Source organism: Canis lupus, chromosome X (assembly GCF_003254725.2).
Source record: "Canis lupus dingo isolate Sandy chromosome X, ASM325472v2, whole genome shotgun sequence".
Classification (NCBI taxonomy): domain Eukaryota; kingdom Metazoa; phylum Chordata; class Mammalia; order Carnivora; family Canidae; genus Canis; species Canis lupus.
The window spans coordinates 50,915,087-50,938,583 of record NC_064281.1 but is presented as its reverse complement, the minus strand read 5'-3'; the positions used below and the strand labels follow the sequence as shown (position 1 = coordinate 50,938,583).

Sequence of the window (23,497 nt, the reverse complement as noted above, 5' to 3'; positions counted from 1 at the left end):
CAATGCCCATCACCCAGCTACTCCATTCCCCCACCCACCTTCCATTCTGCAACCCTTTGTTTCCCAGAGTTAGGAGTCTCTCATGGTTTGTCTCCCTCTCTAATTTTCCTACTCAGTTCCAAGCATGTTAGTTATATCTGTTTTGATTAGATCTCTGGCCATGATCCTATCTTGTTTCATTTGGGATAAATTCTCTCATCTTGGTATTTTTGTTTAAGTTACTGTCTTCTCTGTGCTATAAAATCCTGGTTTGTTTCTTATTTCTGAGAATAATGGCTTTATGAAGAAGAGGCCATATAGTGTCCATGGCCTGGAACTTCAGAGTGTCTCTTTTGTGTACTGCGTTCACTCTGCTGATGTGTTTTGGTTGCTCTATTCTTCAGGACAGTCCTCTGCAGAGACTTTCCTTGCCTGCTTATGGCAGAGTTTGGACATTAGACAGAATGCAGTGAGGTTTATCTAGGTGTGCACAGATCTGCGTGTTAAATGATACCTAATACTTCTTCTAGCACTGAAGTCTTGCATATATCTCCATTTGGGAGATATGGTGTGGTTGGGGGTTTCTGCTGGTCTTCTGGGTAAGGGTCCTACTCACTGGGAGTTACTCAAGCTTGACCAAGAAGGGCAGTACTGGCAGAATGCATGGGTATGAGACTTGGTGTAAGCAGGTTAGGCAGCCAGTGTCAGTTCTGTGCTCTGTGTAGACACTACTGCAGTGGTTCTGTGCTTATGCTGAGGTAGGGCAATGGCAACAGCCAGTTCCTTTGTCCCAGCAGAGGTGTTTATTTGCTTGTTGCTTTCAGGAAATCACTTCCAGAGGAGAAAATAATTTCCTCCTGTGCATTCCAGGTGTTTTTCAGATTGTTGTCTTCATGTTGTCCGTCTCTAGGTTTTTTCCTGACTTCTCTCTAGGAGCATCTCAGTGCCTTCCAGGCTCTATTCCATCCATGCCTGCCGACATTTAAAACTACAAACTTTAAGAATGTGATATGGGGGCAGGAAGACCTACACTGGTCTTCTTGGAAGGGTCTTCTTGTGCTGGAACTAATGCAGATTTACTCAAGACAGGCAGTTGCACCAGAACACAGGGGCATGGGACTTGGAGCAAGCATGCTAGGCAGCATGTGTTGGGCCAAATTGCCCTTGGCAGGTGGCTCTGTGCCTATATGAAGGGGCAGGGGAGGAATATGGCACCTGCTGGCTCTTTTATCACCAAAGAGGCATCTCTATGAACACCATCTCTTACAGATGTGCTCCAAGAAGAGCAATCTCCCCCCTGAATGCCTTAGTTGCCTGTTGACCTTTAAAACTCCAGTCTTTAAGCCCTGCTTGTTACAAAAACTCATGAAAATCAGCTCTTATCATTTTTCCAGCTCATGGCTTTGAAGACATGTTCTCCCTTTCATTACCCTCTGTGCTCCACTTTCATGTGTCTTTTCTTGTGACCAGGGCTCCCTCCCCTCTGCGGCACACACAATCCATTTCTCCCCTAAACTATGTCTCTATATTTCTTGACTTCCTCAGTGTGGCTCTTCTCTTCCTCTATTTGTGGAATGTGTTTTGTCCATTCATAGGCTGATCTCTTAAGTATTCAGAATGATCCAAATGTTATCTATTTTTGTTCAGTGGACAAGAGGAGTCCTGGGTCCACCTACTATGCTACAATTTTAGATGTCCTTTCTAGGTACCCTTTTTAAATACCTTTCCAGCACACATTAAAAACTGCTACTAACACGTAAGACACTGCATTACAAAAATAAGTTTACTTGTATCTCGATCATAATAGCCTTTTTTTTAAAAAAAAATAGCATCCATTTGTTCATGAGAGACACACAGAGAGAGGCAGAGACATAGTTAGAGGGAAAGGCAGGATCCCCATGGGGAGCCTGATGTGGGACTCAATCCCAGAACCCCAGGATCATGCCCTGAGTAGAAAGCAGACATTCAACCACCGAGCCACACAGGCATCCCAATAGCCTATCTTTTTAAAAGTAGGAACATGTATTATTTCTCACTACATCCATAACTTGTAAAATTGTCTCTTCACCAACTAGGCTGCCAGTAAGCATTTATCCAATAAATAAATGGATGGAAATCAATGTGATCCAGATTCTGTCCATCCTACGTTTCAGTATTACGAACTCAGTATATGACTGGAGTTAAAATTTAGTCTGTAATAAGAGGACAATATCCTTATCAATAGCTGAGGTTAAGGATCAATTTGTGGTCTGGGACAGGTCACTCTCTAGCCATGATTAGATGCTCAGACTATAGCCAAGGTTAACTTCATATCTAGATTAGAAGATCAATCTGTATCCAGGTTTAAGTCCAGGATAAGGTTCCATGTGTGACCAGTATAACGATGTCTGGTAAAAGTAAAGACCTAAGTTATGTACCCTATTCTGAGATTGAAAATGAGTATTTCATAGAGATAAACTCAGACTGTTAAAAAATAATAACAATTAAATAAATAGACTCAGGCTGTGATTAATATTCTTGTTTAAGCTCTCTAAGAGCAATGAAAAAAAAAAGAGAGACAAGCCAGAGGGCTGAAGCAGAGGTACTACATATCCTTTGTCCCTTCAGCTAAGTGTTTTCACTCACCAGGTGCAGCGGCTAGTGGCCAACCAGTGCTAGATTCTAGCACTCCATGGGCATGCACAGAATAGGGGCGGCTGGCATTATTCTTGAACACCACAGTTAGGATATCACCAATCTCTCCTCTGAGAAGTGGACCTAATATACGCAAAAAAAAGAGGAAAGTCTTTTGTGGGGTAGTGGGAGAAGGATACTAATGGCATTAAAGAAAAGGACATTCATAGGAGCTCCCTTTTTTAAATTCAGAGGCTCTTAAACTGATACTGGTACCTACAGGATGAGGGTACTTCAACAAGAAGATTGTGCTTCTAATTATCATTATTTTTTCACACCAAATCTATTGTTTATATATCTACCTACCTATCTATCATTTATCTAATATCACAAGGATATCTCAGGAATCTGTGGAATCACTGTCAGTAAGGACTGAGAGTTTCACACAGAGTTAAAAAAAATAAAAACGGGCTCTCTGCAAGGGCCAATAGGTTTCTTCTGTGTGAGAAAAGAGTGAAGAAACTCATTGGCCCCTACAAAATGAAGAAACTGCATCAATAATTAAACTGGGGTACAAAGGTAATAATGATTCCTTGTAGTTTATTTCTTACTCTTTCATGTTCCTGAGTTCCCCTAACTTCAGTACTTTTAAAAAATCTATCACTGTCAGAGATCCCTAGAGAGATCCTGGAAAAAATATGGTTCACATTGCAGCAGAATTTATAAATCCTCCCCCACTTTGCTTATTTTATGACTGATTTTTTTTAGATTACTATAGTTCTATTATATAAGGAAAAACTAATAGAAATAAAAATGCCTTCTTGATATTACATTGCCTTTCTAAGAACAACATAAATCTCTAGATTCCAGGAGGAACTCACTTACCTAATATTCCCAGGTGTTCCTCGGGTCCAGTTCTTGGCCGAGGGATCTTGAATGTACCATCAGTGTATTCTCTGAATACAGCTTTCTTGTATCTGGAACCAAGGAGCCCATTCTGGTTGCTCAGGAAAATGTGACCATAACTAGAGGAATCCAAATAGTGGTATCAGCATCTGATCCTTGACCCCTCATTTTCAGGTATGAGAAAGCTAAGTCAGACCAAACATCATATCACAGACAGAAGAAAAAGAAGACATATTCCTTCTAATGTCAGATTTCCCACCATATTAGCTATATAACCACAATAAAGATGCCAGATTTAAATATCTACTTATGTAATTAATATGACCAGAACACTGGAATAAGAATCAGAAGCCCTGATCTTTAACTCTAGTCTTAGTGATGTCTCAGATGGAATTAGTTTGACAAAAGGACATGGTATAGGGTAAAAGGAGAGCACTAACTGCTGCTGCTGATGGAGAGTAAGGAATGGGAAGAGGTAAGGAGGAAATGGAATTTTACAAATTCTTCCTTGGAGATGATTTCTTGTTTACAAAAACCCTTATTATTTATTTTATTATTTGACATCTCCAACAGGCTAATTAGTTAGGTAGAGGGAGAATCAGTGGCCCAGAAGTGACAACTTATCTTCATTGATACTGTCAGCTAGAAAGGGAACTAGCACTTGGATGCAACTCTGCTGCTTTTTCCTTATTTCCTTCTAATCAAGTTATTTCAAGTGTACAACATCACTTTAAAGATAAATAAACTAAGTCCCAGGGAAGAAAATTCACTTTCTCTAGGTTTCAGAACAAGTTCGCAAGAAGACTTCAACATCAACAACCAACATAAAAGACAAGAATTGCTAAAGAGTTGTAAGAACACCAAAAATAAATTGTAGTGGAAGTTGCTAAACTGTTCTTAAGTTTCCATTCTCCTTCTCTCTTGGTAGTAATATAATCATGTAGATTTTAGCTGAGTGCATGGCCACTTAACTGTGGATTGTAGATTATATTTTCCAGGCTTTATTTTTTCTTAGAGTAGACATACAATGTTACATTAGCTTCATGTGTAAAACATAGTGATTTGATAAATGTATACATTTGTGCTATGTTCACCACAAGTATAGCTACCATCTTCCCCAATACATCTCTATTACAAAATCATTGACTTTATTCCTTATGCTGTGCCTTTTATTCCATGACTTATTTATTGCATAGCTGGAAGCTTGTATATCCTACTACCCTTCATTCATTTTGCCTAACCCTCAACCCCCTCCAAGTCTCAGGCTTTCTTGCAGCTAGGCATGGACACATTAATAAGTTTAGGATAATGGGTTATGAAAGAAAGTGGTTTTTTTAGGTTATGACTTTACAGATACTGCTGCTTGCCCTGGACTGATTTTCTCTTTTGTAATTGCTGGGAATGACTAGAATAGGCATCTTAGTTTCAGAGATGGAAAAAAGTATTATGAGTGATTAGTGTACCTACTATCCCTGGGCTGCTCATATATATACTATTATTTGAGCAAGAAATAAAATTCTAACTCACTCAAGCTACTCTATTTTTTTCTGCTATACAGATTAGCCTATACATTGGTGACATTTTTCAAGTGACAGGTAAGCTTGGGTGTTTAGGCCTTTGAGTAAGACCTCTGTAAAATTTAAGTTCTGCTGTAGGTGCTATTGGCAGCCAGAGGAAAAGAGGCAAAGATAAAGACCATGAAGATGTGGGTAAGGTCTTTTACTTCAGACCCACAGTACAACAATATAGAAGAATCACCGAGTTCCAGCTTTTCTGCATTCCAGCACCTGTTTCAGATTTGCTGGTATCTTATTAGGTTACTTTAGATAAGTGTTTCCTTTTCTCAGTATTTCAGTATCTTCCTTATCCATGAAATGGTCCAGAGTCTCTGAATTTTCTTTAAGCCTTACCTGTCCTTCTCAGACTGGTTGTGCCATTCCAGTTCCCAGCTCCTGTCAGGGCAATAGTCCCACTCTACCTCTTCTGCCATGATGTAGTAGATTCTTGCAGCCTGGTATCGTTGGTGATGGTTGGCTTGGTTGCCAGGACACTGGGAGACATTATAGACTGCCTTCATCCCTGATTCTCTATGGCTGCCTGCCTGGCAGTAAATCTCAAACATCCCTGAGGAAGGAATAGAGAGAAAAAACTGAATCTGAATATCCCTGTGTAGCATCTGGAGGATTTCCTGTATCTTTCTCAGCATACTGCATAGAGTGGATAATTTCAGATAAAGATCTTTTATGCATTGGATAAAAAATGATTACAAGTTTATTGAGAGCAGTGAGCACAGAAGTTAACAGCTCTGGCTCCAAACCTACATTGTTTGGGTTTAAAACTAGACTCTTGCCACTAGGATGGCCAACCCTTCCCTATTAACCTAGGACTTTCCTAGTTTTAGCACTGAAAATCCCATATCCCTGTGGAAACTGCTCAGTTCTGAGCAAACTGGGATAGTTGGTCACCATATGACACTTGTTAGCTATATGATCTTGAAGTAATTTTTAAGCCTTTGTATGTTTCAGTTCCTTCATGGTACAATGTGGATCATTTTACTTATTTCACTGGGTTGCTTTAAAATTAAACACAATAAGATGTACACATTGCTTAGCATAATGCATAGCGAATTGTAATAAGTAAAGTTATAAATAAGTAAATCAAGCTGTAATAATTATTATTCCAAAAAATGCATTGACCAGTTGTCTCTTATTTCTACCAAGTGCCAAATAAATAAAGGCTTAAATAGATTAAAGAAAACCTTCTTGACTATCAGGATGCTAATATCAGAAGGCTTTGAGATGGCTTTCCCTCAGTTTTTACAATAAATTTTTTGGATATCAGTCTTAAATATCAGAGTTGTGGAGCTAGCTGCCTGGAACTGACATAAAGCTACAGGATTCTGTCAAGGACATTAAGACATTTGGAATGTTGATCAGGAGAAGCTGACTTTCCTAGGACATTTATTTTCATCATTCTTTCACTTGATGCCTACTGCCTATCCCATCACTACAAACATTTTATTGGCTTTTAAAGGCCTCTATGAGCTGGCTCCAAACCATGACTCAGTCCCAAATTCAACCAGTGATCCAACTAAATTTGTCCCTTGCTTTCCTTATCACATAGCTCATTTCTATCTTGGAATTTTCATTCATGTTATTACTCCCTTTTGGAATGTACTTGCCCATCCCTCCCACAAATATCTACAAGAGTTCACTCATTCTCCAAGACCAAATTCAGATTTAATATCTTCCAGAAACTTCTCTATGACTATTCTGGCTCATACTGACCTCTACATTCTTGCCTATCTACTCTTAACACACTACATCTAAATCGCATGATTAAAGAGTAAGTGCTCCTCTCTTTACAAAACAGTCTTTCCCACTAGTTTATAGACTTCTTGAAGGAATCTTTTCTTTTCTTTCCAGAAAAGTTTCCCAACTCTTCTATTTCCCCTACCCTTCTACATCTGTTCCATCAGTAAATCCTATCAGCTCTTCCTTCAAAATTATCCTTCATTTTCACTCTTCTTCCCTAGTCAAAACCACCATCATCACTAAAATGGAAAACTTTAACAGGATCCTGACTGTCTTCTCTGCTTCTTCTCCTTCCATCTTCAACCATTTGTCACACAGGATTCAAGGCCCTCTTTAACAAATATGATCCAGAGCACATTGCTCCCTTGCCTTAAATGCTTCATTCATACTCAGAATGCAATCCAAGCTTATAACTATGATTTATAAGGCCTCACATAATATAAATCTTGCCAACCTCATTTCATGTCACTCTTTTTCTTTGCTTACTACAGTCCAACCCTACTGACTTTTTACTCTGACTCTTGAAAAACCATGCTTGTTCCCATTTTTGGACATTTGCACTTATTGGACCCTCTGTTTGAAATGTTCTACTTAGAAATCTTTATATGGCTCATTCATCCTCATTATTTAGGTCTCAATATAAATATCACATTCTTGGATTGGCCTTTCCCGAATATCCGCTCAAAATTAATGCCCTTTTCATTTTATCACATCACTATATTTTATTTCCTTCATGATATATATCACAATAAAAATTATCTTACTGTTTTATGAATGTGTTTTGGTGTGTTTTGATGTGTCTACTGTGGATCTTTGCAGAGAATAAGAATCATTCTTTCTTTTCACTTTTCTCCAGTCTTAGCACATTGAAGATGTACAATAAATATATTTTGAGTGAATGAATATGTGTGCAAATGAATGGCTCCATATGCTGCTCAAAACTCATAGCTCAGGGGTTGGTGTGGATAATAAAGTCTGATGGTTACTGAAGAGGATAGATAATAAAAAGAAGACATTCTGGGAAGTCATGTGCCTTTGGACTAGTACATCATCTAAATTTTCTCATATGGACATTATTATCCAAGCCACTCTCTCAATGCTCTTTAATACATTGCTTAGCATAATGCATATCCAAGCCACTCTTACAATACTGTTTTTGGAATCTTAGTATCCTCCTAACTCTTTGACCAATTCTTTTCTGTTTCCTTATTTTGACTTCTTTTCTTCCTTGTACCTCTTAAATGTTGATTTATGCTTTACGTTTTCTTTCCTATCACTTTACAGCTTATGGACTTGAACTATGAGAACACTCAAACTTGCTAGCCTGGACTACTTCTCCCATCTTTACATTTCTACCTAGCTACCTACTGTGAAATTCATACCACCTGAATTTCACCAGAAGCTTAAAAATTGACATACTCTAAAATGAGTACTTTCTACCCAAATCTTACTACCCTGTCCTTGTTTCTATACTTGCTAATTTGGTTAAATATGGTTAAATATGAATATATATATATATATATTTCTATATATATTACAGAAACTGGAAACTTCAGGAATATTTTCTTCTTGCTCAGCCCCTCAGAAAAGTTCTGTAATTTCTCTCTCAAATAGCCCTCATTGCTACCCCTTCTCTCTATCCCTATTGCTTCCATTCATTGGCAGGCTCTTATTGCCTCTTGCAATAGCCTCCTACTTTGCCTCCTCTTAAGCCTTACTTCTCATTATTCCTTCACAGAGATGCTATTAGCATTTTGTGTGGGACTATTCTTCATTGTTTAAGACTGCCCTACATATTGCTGAAAGTTTTATCATATCTAACTCCCACCATCTAAATAATAGTATCACCTCCTCTATATCACCAGTCATTGTGACAAGTAAAAGTACCTCCACACAGTTCCAAACACCTTTTAGCATACCACCTTCAGTTGAGGGTCACTGAATAAAATCAGTTTGTGTTAACTTCTTCAGGCAAATTCTGCTTTTTTAAAAAAATATTTTATTTATTTATTTATTTATTTATTTATTTATTTATTTAATGGAGAGAGAGAGCACAATCAGGTAGAGTGGAAGGTAGAGGAAGAGGGAGAAGCAGGCTCCCCACTGAGCAGAAAGCCCAATGTGGGGCTCAATCCCACATTGGAATCATGGAATCATGACCTGAGCTGAAGGCAGACACTTTACTGATGGGGCCACCCAGGAACCCCCAGATGCTGCTTTCAAGTCACTACCCATAAGTGTCCTATTGCCTATAATAATGATCTCTTCACCACCCATTCCATTTCTGTGCCTGGTGACAGTTTACTCTTCTTCAAATGTTCATTTTGAATGCCTGCTTCCCTATAAGAGCTTTACTACACAAGTCAGGCAGAAATTGTTAGTTTTCTGTGTGTTAGTTTAGCTCTTGGCAAGACGGTACCATCATCTCTCCTTCATACTAACTGTGAGCTGCCTAATTCATCCTCGTATCCTCAGTATCTAGACCGCTTAGTGGAAGAAAACAGAGATTTACTGTTCTGTGAAAATGTTATTGTAAAATTAAGGGAAAATAAAAAGAAGTGAGGAATAAAAGAGAAGGAAAACCAGAGAGAAAGTCAAAAGAGGAAAGAAAAGATACAGATTGTTGTCTGATTGCTGAGGCTAGGACTTCCAGTACTATGTTGAACAGCAGTGGTGAGAGTGGACATCCCTGTCTTGTTCCTGATCTTAGGGGAAAGGCTCCCAGTGCTTCCCCATTGAGAATGATATTTGCTGTGGGCTTTTCATAGATGGCTTTTAAGATGTCGAGGAATGTTCCCTCTATCCCTACACTCTGAAGAGTTTTGATCAGGAATGGATGCTGTATTTTGTCAAATGCTTTCTCTGCATCCAATGACAGGATCATATGGTTCTTGGTTTTTCTCTTGCTGATATGATGAATCACATTGATTGTTTTACGGGTGTTGAACCAGCCTTGTGTCCCAGGGATAAATCCTACTTGGTCATGGTGAATAATTTTTTTAATGTACTGTTGGATCCTATTGGCCAGTATCTTGTTGAGAATTTTTGCATCCATGTTCATCAGGGATATTGGTCTGTAATTCTCCTTTTTGGTGGGGTCTTTGTCTGGTTTTGGAATTAAGGTGATGCTGGCCTCATAGAACGAATTTGGAAGTACTCCATTTCTATACACTAACAATGAGACTGAAGAAAGAGAAATTAAGGAGTCAATCCCATTTACAATTGCACCCAAAAGCATAAGATACCTAGGAATAAACCTAACCAAAGAGGTAAAGGATCTATACCCTCAAAACTATAGAACACTTCTGAAAGAAATTGAGGAAGACACAAAGAGATGGAAAAATATTCCATGCTCATGGATTGGCAGAATTAATATTGTGAAAATGTCAATGTTACCCAGGGCAATATACACGTTTAATGCAATCCCTATCAAAATACCATGGACTTTCTTCAGAGAGTTAGAACAAATTATTTTAAGATTTGTGTGGAATCAGAAAAGACCCCGAATAGCCAGGGGAATTTTAAAAAAGAAAACCATAGCTGGGGGCATCACAATGCCAGATTTGAGGTTGTACTACAAAGCTGTGGTCATCAAGACAGTGTGGTACTGGCACAAAAACAGACACATAAATCAGTGGAACAGAATAGAGAATCCAGAAGTGGACCCTGAACTTTATGGGCAACTAATATTCGATAAAGGAGGAAAGACTATCCATTGGAAGAAAGACAGTCTCTTCAACAAATGGTGCTGGGACAATTGGACATCCACATGCAGAAGAATGAAACTAGACCACTCTCTTTCACCATACACAAAGATAAACTCAAAATGGATGAAAGATCTAAATGTGAGACAAGATTCCATCAAAATCCTAGAGAAGAACACAGGCAACACCCTTTTTGAACTCGGCCATAGTAACTTCTTGCAAGATACATCCACGAAGGCAAAAGAAACAAAAGCAAAAATGAACTATTGGGACTTCATCAAGATAAGAAGCTTTTGCATAGCAAAGGATACAGTCAACAAAACTCAAAGACAACCTACAGAATGGGAGAAGATATTTGCAAATGACATATCAGATAAAGGGCTAGTTTCCAAGATCTATAAAGAACTTCTTAAACTCAACACCAAAGAAACAAACAATCCAATCATGAAATGGGCAAAAGACATGAACAGAAATCTCAGAGAGGAAGACATAGACATGGCCAACATGCACATGAGAAAATGCTCTGCATCACTTGCCATCAGGGAAATACAAATCAAAGCTACAATGAGATACCACCTCACACCAGTGAGAATGGGGAAAATTAACAAGGCAGGAAACAACAAATGTTGGAGAGGATGTGGAGAAAAGGGAACCCTCATACACTGTTGGTGGGAATGTGAACTGGTGCAGCCACTCTGGAAAACTGTGTGGAGGTTCCTCAAACAGTTAAAAATAGACCTGCCCTACGACCCAGCAATTGCACTGTTGGGGATTTACCCCAAAGATACAAATGCAATGAAACGCCGGGACACCTGCACCCCGATGTTTATAGCAGCAATGGCCACGATAGCCAAACTGTGGAAGGAGCCTCGGTGTCCAACGAAAGATGAATGGATAAAGAAGATGTGGTTTATGTATACAATGGAATATTACTCAGCTATTAGAAATGACAAATACCCACCATTTGCTTCAACGTGGATGGAACTGGAGGGTATTATGCTGAGTGAAGTAAGCCAGTCGGAGAAGGACAATCATTATATGTTCTCATTCATTTGGGGAATATAAATAATAGTGAAAGGGAATATAAGGAAAGGGGGAAGAAATGTGTGGGAAATATCAGAAAGGGAGACAGAACGTAAAGACTGCTAACTCTGGGAAACGAACTAAGGGTGGTAGAAGGGGAGGAGGGCGGGGGGTGGGAGTGAATGGGTGACAGGCACTGGGGGTTATTCTGTATGTTAGTAAATTGAACACCAATAAAAAATAAATTAAAAAAATAAAAAAATAAAAAATAAATTTCCCCTGGGAAGCCAAAAAAAAAAAAAAAAGAAAAGATACAGATTGAAGGAAAAAGTAAAAGAAAACAAGAGGTAGGGAAAAGGAAAAAAATTCTGAAAAGAGAAAGGAATACAAAGAAAGAAAATTAAAGAAGTGATGGAAGAAATGGGGAAAAGGGAAACCAAAGAAGAGGGAAAAATTAAAGGAAGAAATAAAAGGAAAAAAAGGAGAAAAGAGAGGGGAGAGAAGGAAAAGGAGAAAGAGAAAAGAAGGAAGATAAAAAGAAGAGAGATAAAAGAATGAAAGAAGAAAATTAAAAAGAAGAAAGGACAAAAATAAGATGGAGAAAAAATAGATGGAAGTAAAAGAAGGAAAGAATGAATGAATAAAGAATAAATGAGAGATTAAAGGAGATAAGAAGAAAAGGAAGAAGAAAAATGAGAGAGGACAGGAAAAAGGAGTGGTGGAAAGAAAATAAGATTAAAAGGTGTGGGGAGAGGGGAATAATGAATAAAGAAAGCTCCAATAGTGAAAAAAAAGAAAGAAACCCTGAGAGACTAGGGAAATAATAAATAATAAATGCTCTCTTTGCTTGTTGAGAACTCTAACATGAGTTTCATGGAAAATAACACATTACAAGCCCTAGTTTTTTTCTGTCGCTTTTCCTATCCATTAAAGCTCTAGAATCATTAGTTCTACTGGAAGAACTGAGGTATGTAAGATAATATTTTTAAATACAATTGTTTATTTCTATTAAGTGTGAAATAAACTTATTAAAATCTAAAACAAAGGAAAAGAATATTAAAACAAATAACCAATAAACCCATAGGACTCAAACATTCTTAACATTTAAGATTTATTTATTCATGATAGACAGAGAGGGAGGCAGAGACACAGGCAGAGGGAGAAGCAGGCTCCACGCAGGGAGCCCCACGTAGGACTCGATCCCGGGCCTCCAGGATCACTCCCTGGGCCAAAGGCAGGTGCCAAACCGCTGAGCCACCCAGGGATCCCCAGGAATCTTTAATGGGGGAACAGAAGACTAGCTGAGGACAAAGCACAATCCCAGGGCAGCACATTGACAAGTCCTTGAAACAGGCAGGACATTCCTCTACAGACTCAACAGCCTCGATGGTAATACTTTGCTAAGGGCAAAAGGCAATCTTAGCCCAACCCCAGGATCCTGTCAGTCTACTTTATTTTTTTCCAATATTTTATTCATTCATGAGACACACACACACACACACACACACACAGAGAGAGAGAGAGAGAGAGAGAGAGAGAAACAGAGAGGCAAAGACACAGGCAGAGGGAGAAGCAGGCTCCATACAGGAAGCCCGATTTGATACTTGATCCTGGGACTCTGGGATCATGCCCTGAGCCAAAGACACATACTCAAACTGCTGAGCCACCCAGGCATCCCTCTGATCATCTTTAAAATAATATTGCTTGCCTAAGCTAGACAACTTGAGGTAACCCTCAGAGAAATTGCCACAATAGCTCATGTATAGACAATCTTCTTGTTATTCTGTGGGGATAACAAGAGCCCATAAGTATATGATTATTTAAACAACCAAAGAATGGAATTCCCCAGCAATTGCATATACAACTAGCACTTTGAAAATTCTGTATGGCTGGGATGTCAAAATTGTTCCCCTTTTTAAAGAAAGATATTTTATTTATTTATTCATGAGAGATACAGAGAGAGGCAGAGACACAGGCAGAGGGAGAAGCAGGCTTCATGCAGGGAGCCCAATGTGGGACTCGATCCTGGGACTCCAGGATGATGCCCTGAGCTGAAGGCAGGCGCTAAACCACTAAGCCACCCACGGATCCCCCAAAATTGCTCCTTTAGAGCCAGAGCATACCCTACCACATGGGGTTAAATATGGACTTAACGGAGATGACCACACTTTATGATTGGATTGGATGATACATTTAGGGATGCCCAACATTGTATGACTGTCTCCTAATGTGATCCCAATGGCTATGCCACTCTGATTCATGGTCACGGCTTTGATAGGCCATGGCTGGATAAGTCACTGTAATCTGGGCTTTGCCTGGATGCACATATATATCATTACCATTACCAACCCAGCCAACCTTCCACATTTAAAACAGTGGACATGTTTTATGTTTCATTGTTATGATTGCCTAGCATCCACTTTTCTTCCCTCTTTGAGACCAGATGATGTTGTTTGGAACATGGAACTTCTTAATAAGTACATGGTCAAAGCCCTAAATGACACTCAATGTAGAATGTCTCTATTAAATACTAAAGCAACACAAATGTGTTGAAGCATTTTTACAAAACGGAATGACATTAGATGTTTTAACTGTTACACAAGATAAAACGTATGTTATCATTTAAAAATGCTGTATATACATTCCAGATGACCACAAAAATATTTCTGGGTTTCTATCTAACATAAATACTCAAATTGGTGCTTTAAAGGACCTCTCTCTAGCGATTGCTTTGAACTCCTGGACTAAAAGAAAATTACCAAAGTTCAGCTATCAAAGGTCTTCACTTTCTCATTATAATGTTAACCTTAATTTTCTCATTTCTGGTGTCTCCCTGCCTACTGAGACACTTCATTGCCATAATTTTCAGCTGAAAGATGATCCTGTCTACTCAAGAAGGTTCATGTGTTGTCCTCATTGGATTCAGCTGCCTTCTCCTTTTTATAATTCCCCAATATGTTCCCCAACTGACCAACATTGACCCATTGGTATGGACATCTCTACGCCCCTACTCAGCAGGAGGAAGTTACAGAAGATGACACCTTCCACCTTCAACAACCTTAAAGATTTAAGGGTCAAAATTGTTGAGGGGGAGGGAATGCCTGTGCGGCTCAGCGGTTGAGCGTCTGTCTTTGGCTCAGGGCATGATCCTGGGGTTCTGGGATCGAGTCCCACATCAGGCTCCCTGCGAGGAGCCTGCTTCTCCCTCTGCCTGTGTCTCTGCCTCTCTCTCTGTGGGTCTCTCATGAATAAATAAATAAAATATTTGAAAAAATTGTTCAGAGGGGAAGTGTTGGGGGAACAGAGGATTAGTTGAGGACAAAGCAGGATCCCAGCAAAGTACATTCACAAGTCCTTGAAACAGGCAGAGGGACATTCCTCTACAGACTCAACTGCTTTGATCGTAATACTTTGCTAAGGGCAAAAGGCAATTTTATCCCAACCCCCAGGATCCTGTAAGTCTACTTTAATACACAAAAATTCCTTTAGAAATTTCCTTTATCTCTAAACCCCAAAGATATGCGTTGGCAATCATTCTCCAAGCACATAGCCCACCATACATCTGAAGGGTCTCATTACTCAGGTTTTATTAGACGGTAATAAGTGACCTTTTCCCAACAATAGCTAGCCCCCTCAAGGTCCTGGAAACCTTGCTTCCAAAATTCCTTAGAGACTACACTATCCTCAACCCCTCCCCTAAATCCCATGTGTATAATCAGCCACTGCTCACAGGCCCAGGGCAGCAGCTCTTTCTGCTTTAATAAAATCACCATCTTGCATCAAAGACATCTCAAGAATTCTTTCTTGGTTGTTGGCTCCGGACCTCACCCCACCAAACCTCACTTATATTCCAAAACTTCATCAATCTTGACCAAGAGTAACCTTTCAAATCTTTACTCTAATAAACCCATCACTCCCGCTTTCCCCATATCACCAATCAGAATGTTTTTAAGCCATCTACAGCAACCCTCCTTGGGCCTCCTTTTGAGTGGCACAAAAATAATTTCATTTATCCAGAGTAAGAGTGAGTATGTGGAGGCATATAAACTTGACTGAGGAGGCTGACTAATTTTGCAGGAAGAAGAGTAAACCTAGGGGTATTTTTGTGACCAAGGCTAGAGAAGAGTGTCTTTTTTTCTTCCTCTTACTTCCTCCTCTTCCCCTACCCCTTCTCCTCCTCCTCTTTCTCCTTCTCTCCATCCCTCCCTCCCTTACCACCATCCTCTGCTTGCTTTCTTTCTTTCTTTCTTTCTTTCTTTCTTTCTTCTTCTTTCCTTCTTTCTTTCTTCTTTTTCCTTTCTTTATTTCAAGACTTTCTCATCTAGAAGTTCCCTACCTTATGCCCAAGAGCTTGTGTCTGTTGTTTTTTTTTTTTATTTTATTTAAATTTTTATTTATTTATGATAGTCACAGAGAGAGAGAGAGAGAGGCAGAGACACAGGCAGAGGGAGAAGCAGGCTCCATGCACCGGGAGCCCGATGTGGGATTCGATCCCGGGTCTCCAGAATCACGCCCTGGGCCAAAGGCGGGCGCCAAACCGCTGCGCCACACAGGGATCCCGCTTGTGTCTGTTGTTATTTTAATCTCCATAAACTGCTGTTCCTAATTTGCTAACAATAACTCTGTCTAACCAAGAAAGTATCCCAAGTAGATGGACAGAAATGAAGTCCCAAGAAGTCTATTGAGACCAACTTTATGTCAAATATTTTTCAAATCTAGTGCCAAGATGTAATTATTAAGTTGTCAAAGAGACTTGTTTGGTTTACAGATTTATTTCTAAATATGAATGGAATTTAAAGAACTAAAATAAAAGCTTAGTGGAGACTGCATGGAACTGCCAGATTTTTCTGACAAATACTATTGCCACCTACTGCCTGAAATAATAATGCATCCTAGCGATTGCAAAAAAAAAAAATACTGCTAAGTGATAAAATGTCAGACATTAATGGAATCTAAAGAAATGTTCTAGTCAATTTTTTTCATGAAATAAAAATAGGGAAATTAGAGGAAGGGAGACAGAAAGGGATGAGGGGACGGGGTGGGAGTAGAGGGAGAGAGAGAGAGAGACAGAGGGAGAGAAAGGAAAGGAGAGACAGAGGGAGAGAAAGGAAAGGAAGGAGGGAAGAAAGGGGAAAGATAGGAAAGGAAGGAGAGGGAGGGGGGTGGGGGGTGGGACAGAGAAATAAAAGAAGGAAGAAATCTAGCCATAGAGTTGGGGTTGGTTAGACCAAAATTAAATAGCAAATTAATGAAAGAACTTAAACTAAAAGCTTTTATGCTCGATTCCTGGGCTGAAACTATCACAGTACACCCCCACACTATTCCCACCAGCAGTTTGCAGAAATCCTCACAAAATATTAGAGTTGAAAGCACTTATAGGTGTATCTTATGAACCTCCCTCCAATGTAAGGACTATATCTATAAAATCTCTACATAGCCATGGGACTACACATCCAAGTCCACCCTCTACCTATATAAGAATTGCCCTGACGCTGGGCAGCATCCTTGCTTCTTTCCTGTTGCTCCAGAAAAGATCTTCTCCAGATCTTAACTTTATATCTGCAGCTAAAAAAAAAAAACCCAAATAACCAGAACATAGGAGTACACATTGAGGAGAGAGAAGAGTGTTTTGAAAACTTCCATGTACCCTCAATATGTCTTCTTTTCTTTTCACTAGCCCCCCGCACCCAGTGCCATGCCCAATAGAGCTCTAAGCCTAGGGCCAGCCATTAAGGCACTTACCAGCATTGTCAGGCTGCATGATGGCCATGACAAAGGTATGAGGAAAGAGCATGGCTGCACTCTTCCTCATGCCCTGAAGCTTCACTGTGTTGCCCTGGAATATGACTCCATGCACGTCAGTCTCTGTGCCCAAACCAAGCAAATGCCAGGCCACTGTATCACCCTTGCACATGTCCAGGCTGGGCAGGTTAGAGAACAGAAACCCATTAATGGCTGGAAAACAAAAACACAAGACAGAACAGGAAGATGAGATCAGACTACTCAGGCACTGACCAGAAGCATAGCATCATAGAGATGATGGTTTCCAACAACTTGAAATTTCTGGGTTACATTAAACTCTTATGCCTTCTTCTCTAAGCCAATTTAGTTGTCCTTATGAAGATATGCCTCTTTGGAATGATGGTCCAACTTGTCTTTCTGACCTCCCCTCCTGCCCCTCCTCTACCACACTTCAAATTCTTGTAAAACTGAAGTACTTTCCACTACCACAACTCCTTCACATATACACATACACAAGGATATCAGCCTCTACTAATTCCACTCTCCTGAAACTCTCCTCCCTTAGCTTCTATAGCACCACACTTTCTTGGTTCTCTTACATTCTCTCTGATTGTTCCTCCTTCATCTTGTTCTTTTTCTCCATTCCTCCATAAATTACTGGGGTCCCCCCAAATTTCCATATTCATCTTTCAATCTGTCTCTTTTTCTTCACTTCACTGTTACTGCCTAGGTTCTGGCCCTCACCATTTCTGGTCTGAACTTCTGCAAAAACCCTCACTCTGGCACCCCTGCTTGCAGTCTATCCTCCCATGCCTCCTCACACACAGGTACACAACATTGTTGTGAGTTCTATTTGTTTCTGTATCCCCATAGCCTTAAACATGCTAGATGTTTATAAAACATATGTTGAGTTTTCACATGCTGTTCTTTCTGCCTAGAATACATTTTTCCTCCAGTCTTTATACAGAAAACTACTACTCATCCATCATGCTCCAGCTCAAATGTCACCTCCCATGTGCCGTTATCTCTCTTTCTCTCTCTCTCTCTCTCCCCCTTTCTCTCCTCCCTCTCCTCCCTCTCTTTCTCTTTCTCTCTCTCTCATTTCCATGAAACATCCCCCACACATACACAAAATTCTTCCATATCACTTACCACAGAGTCAAATGATTTACTTAAAAGTCCATCTCCCACACTAGATTGCCCTAGCAGGAAGGACATTATATTTTTTTATGTATCAGTATGACTGCCAAATCACCTGGCATGTATGCTTGTACTACTCAGGTGCTCCATTAAGTTCAAAACTGAAATGAACTTGGTTCGCAGGATTGGTTTCCCAGCTGATATAACTTACTGGTGATGAGAACCAAGAGATGGAGTCATAAGACAACACATTCATGACTCCCTCCCATCCTCCACACTCCTCTTGAAAATACAGGGAGAACTGATTAAAGCTGACCCCTTTTCAATGTCCCCACACCCACTAGAACTATCTTTAATAAGTAGCCCTGTTTGGTAATTCCCCAAAATGCTTATGAGAACATTGCTAATCTGATTCTGCTTCCTTTGCCTGTAATGTTTAATTGCAAACCTATTTAGCCTTTGAACCCTAGCTCAAGCTCTCTCTTCCAGGAATCCTTTAATTCGATTGTTCCTCATTAATGTTCTCCTCCTATGAACTCCATATCACTTGAAAGCTGTTTCACACAATTAAGCATTTAATTATAGTTGATCTTGGATTGTTCTATAATTATTTCATGTGTGTTAATAGTCTCATTTCATGGCAAAATGCTGGGAGCTCTTTGCAAACTGGGGACCATGTCTTCCCATTCACTCACTCACCCATCCACCTACATGTCTACTCATTAATTTGTTAGTTCACTTGTTCAATAAACATTTGCTATGTATTAGAAAGTGTAGACAATACAGAAATAAGCAATAAACAGTACTCACCTTTAAGGAGACTACACTCTAGCAGAAGTAAAAAACCATGCAACAAATAAATATATAGAACATACAATTAAAATAGTCTGATAAATTGCAACAGTGGTTCAGATGAGGGTGTCATCATCCTGGGGTTGGGTGACAAAGAATGGTTACATGGATGAAGTAGCTTTTGAGTAGGATGTTAGAGAATGAAAAGAATTTCAACAGGCTAAGGGCGAAAATGTAAGGAGAGGCCTTTCTTTTTATTTTATTTACTTATGTTTTTTAAATTTTAAAAATATTATTTTAATTCAAGTTGCCAAAATATAGTATAACACCCAGTGCTCATCACATCACATGAGGAGAGGCATTTCAACTAAAGGGCAAAACATTGTAAAGGCATGAAGTCAGAAAAGTACAAGATATATCTATATAAGAGAAAAATAGCCCCATTTGGATGGAGTATGGAGTTGAGGAGCAAGGGTAGTAGTCAATAAGGAAGAAGGAGATAAGACAGGAAAGGTATCATTCCAGCTTTCTCTCCTCACTTTCTAGTGGATTCCTTGTCTGCAATCATTTCGCAGCACATTTTTCCAGTGTCCCCCATTCTGTGTAACACAGGACACAGCACAACCAGGTGTTAAATATAAGATCTGTTGCCTTAGATTTAATTCTTCAATCTAGCTCATGTCTTGGGTAGAGCTGACCAATTGGATCAGTTCTTTCAAGGATGGAACATGATTAATGTTAGGTTAGATTTTTACATGTAACCTCCCAACTGCAGCTGGGGGCAAAAGCCTTCCCATACCATGCATCTGATTGGAATCTTGGAAACCCTTGACATCCTCTGAGAGCAGTCGAGAATCCAACATAGCAGCTGCTTGATTGGCATTGCTGTACCAGCTCTTGTTCTCATCCAACACAGTAAAAAGGAGAAAAAATTCCTTATCCACTCCTTTCTGTAGATCCATGGAAGAGAACATAGGAAAGAATGACAATGGTTTCAGCAGTTGTGGGCTGTGCAAATCCAGACCCAATGAGCTCTGATTCTTTCCTATTTATTTTTCCAGACACAGAAACAAGCCCATACCTCCTTCCTAGAGTTGTAGTTGTTGCTAGGCAGTTTTTCCTCAGCTGATTTCAAATTGAAGGTAGGTGAAAGAGGTCAGAACTATGTGACAAGATGAGAGAGGAGGAATGCATGAAAGGGGACAGAGAAGAAGCACAAGGTGGGGATTATGGAGAAGTACAGAGAGTGATAGAAGAGACCTTAGAGTTAGCTGGGGAAAGGAGTGGGGAAATGTGGCTAGCAGATCAGGAAAGGACTCTATATGGAGGGGATTAGAAAATAAAAGAAAGGATGTGTAATTGCTACTGATATATTATGTAATTGCTATTAATATATTATTTTATTATTATTTATTATTTTCATTATTATTATTACTTCTAACTTTTACTGAGTGTTTACTATGCAATCTAGACACTATGATAAACACTTCATATGGATTATTTTAATTAATCATCATAGAAACCCAAGATACTTCTTTCATTGTTAACCCTTTACTACAGACGAAGAAACTGAGGCAAAGAGAGCTTAAGCAACTTGCCCAGGGTTATACAGCTAGAAATGGTGAGCTGTACATGAAAGAATACAGACCAATATTAAAAGAGATTTAAGAATATAATCTCAAGTGTTAGGGGGCATTGAGGGTTTTTTTTAAGAGATGATGAGAAGATACAAAATAGAAAGGAATGGAGACTAAGATATTTATGAGTGAAAGAATAGTATGCAAAATAGCATGAGATCACCAACTGTTAATTTCTGATTAAATACCTTGGTTATTTTTTTCTGTTCCCACATCTCTTGAACCTAGTTCCATTTTCAACTCCTATTTAGTAACATAGCCTTCTCTTCCTCCCAGCAGGCTTTCCAGCTAAAAACCTTTGTAATAACCTGTTTGCCATCTGCATCCAAGGCACCCGCCCTGCACACCAACAGGGGGCCCACCAGACCCGAATTTGTATCTCTTATGGGATCTGCAGCAGAGAAGTACATCCAGGTGAGACACGCTGGATCCTGAGCAGCAGGGCCAGCATGGGAGGGGACTGTCCAGCGGTATGTTACTTTCTCAAAGGGCCTAGCCACCAAGCCAGTGTAGGATGAGCCTGCAGGGGGAAAAAATAGGACTCGTCACATTAGCTAGAATGAGAATCATCAGTTCCTAACTGTGAGGTACATTGTTAAACTACAAGGCATTTGGAGCAGCAGCAGTATGCAATACAGAATATTAAAAAGTATCCCAGAATAGGAGTGAAGACATCTAGGTGGTTCAGGGGTTGAGCATCTGCCTTTGACTTGGTTGTGATTCCGGGGTCCTGAGATCAAGGCCTCCATTGGGCTCCACACGGGAAGCCTGCTTCTCCAACTTTTCCTACAACTCTGCCTGTCTCTATGCGTCTCTCATGAACAAATAAATAAAGTCTTTAAAAACGTAAACTTCCCAGGTTTCAGTTTTCTAAGCTCATAGCACCTAAGGATTAAAAGGGCCTTTAAAACTTATTTGTAGAGGGGGGGCAAGATGGCGGAAGAGTAGGGTCCCCAAGTCAATTGTCCCCACCAAAGTACCTAGATAACCTTCAAATCATCCTGAAAATCTACGAATTCAGCCTGAGATTTAAAGAGAGAACAGCTGGAATGCTACAGTGACAAGAGTTCATGCTTCTATCAAGGTAGGAAGACGGGGGGAAAAAGAAATAAACAAAAGGCATCCAAGGGGGAGGGGCCCCGTGAGGAGCCGGGCTGAGGCCGGGGCGAGTGTCCCCAGGACAGGAGAGCCCCGTCCCGGAGAAGCAGGAGCTGCACCAACCTTCCCAGGTGGAAAGGCGCCCGCAGGGAGTTAGAGCAGGACCCCAGGAGGGCGGGGATGCCTTCAGGCTCCCTGGGACACTAACAGACACCTGCCCGCCCCAGGGAGAGTGCCCCGAGCTCCCTAAAGGGCAGCAGCACCTGCACGGCTGGACCCGGGAGCAGCTCAGAGGGGCTCGGGCAGCGGCTCCACGCGGGAGGGGCTTTGCGACCCCGGGAGCAGCTCGGAAGGGGCTCAGGCGGAGGCTCAGTGCGGAGGGGGCCGCGCGGCCACCGTAGCAGCTTGGTGGGGCTCAGGCGGCAGCTCGGCAGAGAGGGGGCTGCACTGCTGGGAGTATGAATCCAACAGCACACGCCGGGAGCACAGGACGCCAGGGACACAGCCCTGGATCCGGTCTTCCCCCGGGACAGGCAGAAGCCAAGAGGGCACAGAACAGCAAGGACATTCCTGCCCCAGGTGAGCAGATCAGCGGACCCACCCCCGGAGCATCCAGGCCCCTGCAGACTGAGAGCTCCCTAGTTGCTGCAGGAGCTGAATCCAGGGCTCCAGGGCTGACCGCCTCCACTGTGGTTGTTCCTCCTGGGGCCTCACGGTAAGCCCACTGAGCCTCACAGTGGCCTCACCAGATAAGCAGCTTAAACATCACTCACTGAGCCCTGCACTAGGCAGGGGGCTGAGCAGCTCCCCCAAGTGCTAACACCTGAAAATCAGCACAACAGGCAGCTCTCCCAGAAGACCAGCTAAACGGACAGGGGAAAAACAAATTATTGACCAACCAACACTGGAAAGTTCCAGGGGAAGTCAAGGAACTTACAGTATACAGAATCAGAGGATACTCCACCTTGTTTTTTTTTTTTTTCTTTTTCATTTCTGTTTGCTTCCCCCCCCTTTTTTTCTTTTTCTTTTTTCTCTTTTTCTTCTTTTTTTTCTCTTTTTCTCTTTATTCTTCCTTTTTTCCTTTTATCTTTTTACTTTTCCTTTCCTTCTTTCTCTTCTCTCTTTTTCATCTTTTCCCAATACAACTTGTTTTTGGCCACTCTGCACTGAGCAAAATGACTAGAAGGAAAACTCACCTCAAAAGAAAGAATAAGAAACAGTTCTCTCTCCCACAGAGTTACAAAATCTGGATTAAAATTCAATGTCATTAAACCAAGTCAGAAGTACTATTATAAAGCTAATGGTGGCTCTAGAAAAAAAGCAAAAGGACTCAAGAGACTTCATGACTGCAGAATTTAGAGTTAATCAGGCAGAAATTAAAAATCAATTGAATGAAATGCAATCCAAACTAGAAGTCCTAAGAACGAGGGTTAATGAGGTGGAAGAACGAGTGAGTGACATAGAAGACTAGTTGATGGCAAAGAGGGAAACTGAGGAAAAAAGACAAAAGATCATGAGGATAGATTAAGGGAAATAAGTGACAGACTGA

The 23,497-nt window shown here is 40.5% G+C and overlaps 1 protein-coding gene across 5 annotated transcripts in view; it reads right to left on the bottom strand.

Moving 5' to 3' along the window:
* The window catches only part of HEPH (hephaestin), a 110,553-nt gene that overhangs the window by 34,400 nt on the left and 52,656 nt on the right, over positions 1-23,497 (bottom strand). For all 5 annotated transcript variants that reach the window (XR_007409374.1, XM_035712355.2, XM_025466063.3 and 2 more), the window contains exons 10-15: positions 21,159-21,370; positions 20,013-20,163; positions 17,282-17,494; positions 5,409-5,622; positions 3,478-3,617; positions 2,605-2,736 (exon numbers count right to left, since the gene is read on the bottom strand). Coding sequence is in view for 4 of the 5 variants with exons in the window: in XM_035712355.2 (XP_035568248.1) it covers positions 2,605-2,736; positions 3,478-3,617; positions 5,409-5,622; positions 17,282-17,494; positions 20,013-20,163; positions 21,159-21,370 (1,062 nt within the window). In the remaining variant the exon portion in view is untranslated. The remainder of the gene's footprint in view (positions 1-2,604; positions 2,737-3,477; positions 3,618-5,408; positions 5,623-17,281; positions 17,495-20,012; positions 20,164-21,158; positions 21,371-23,497) is intronic.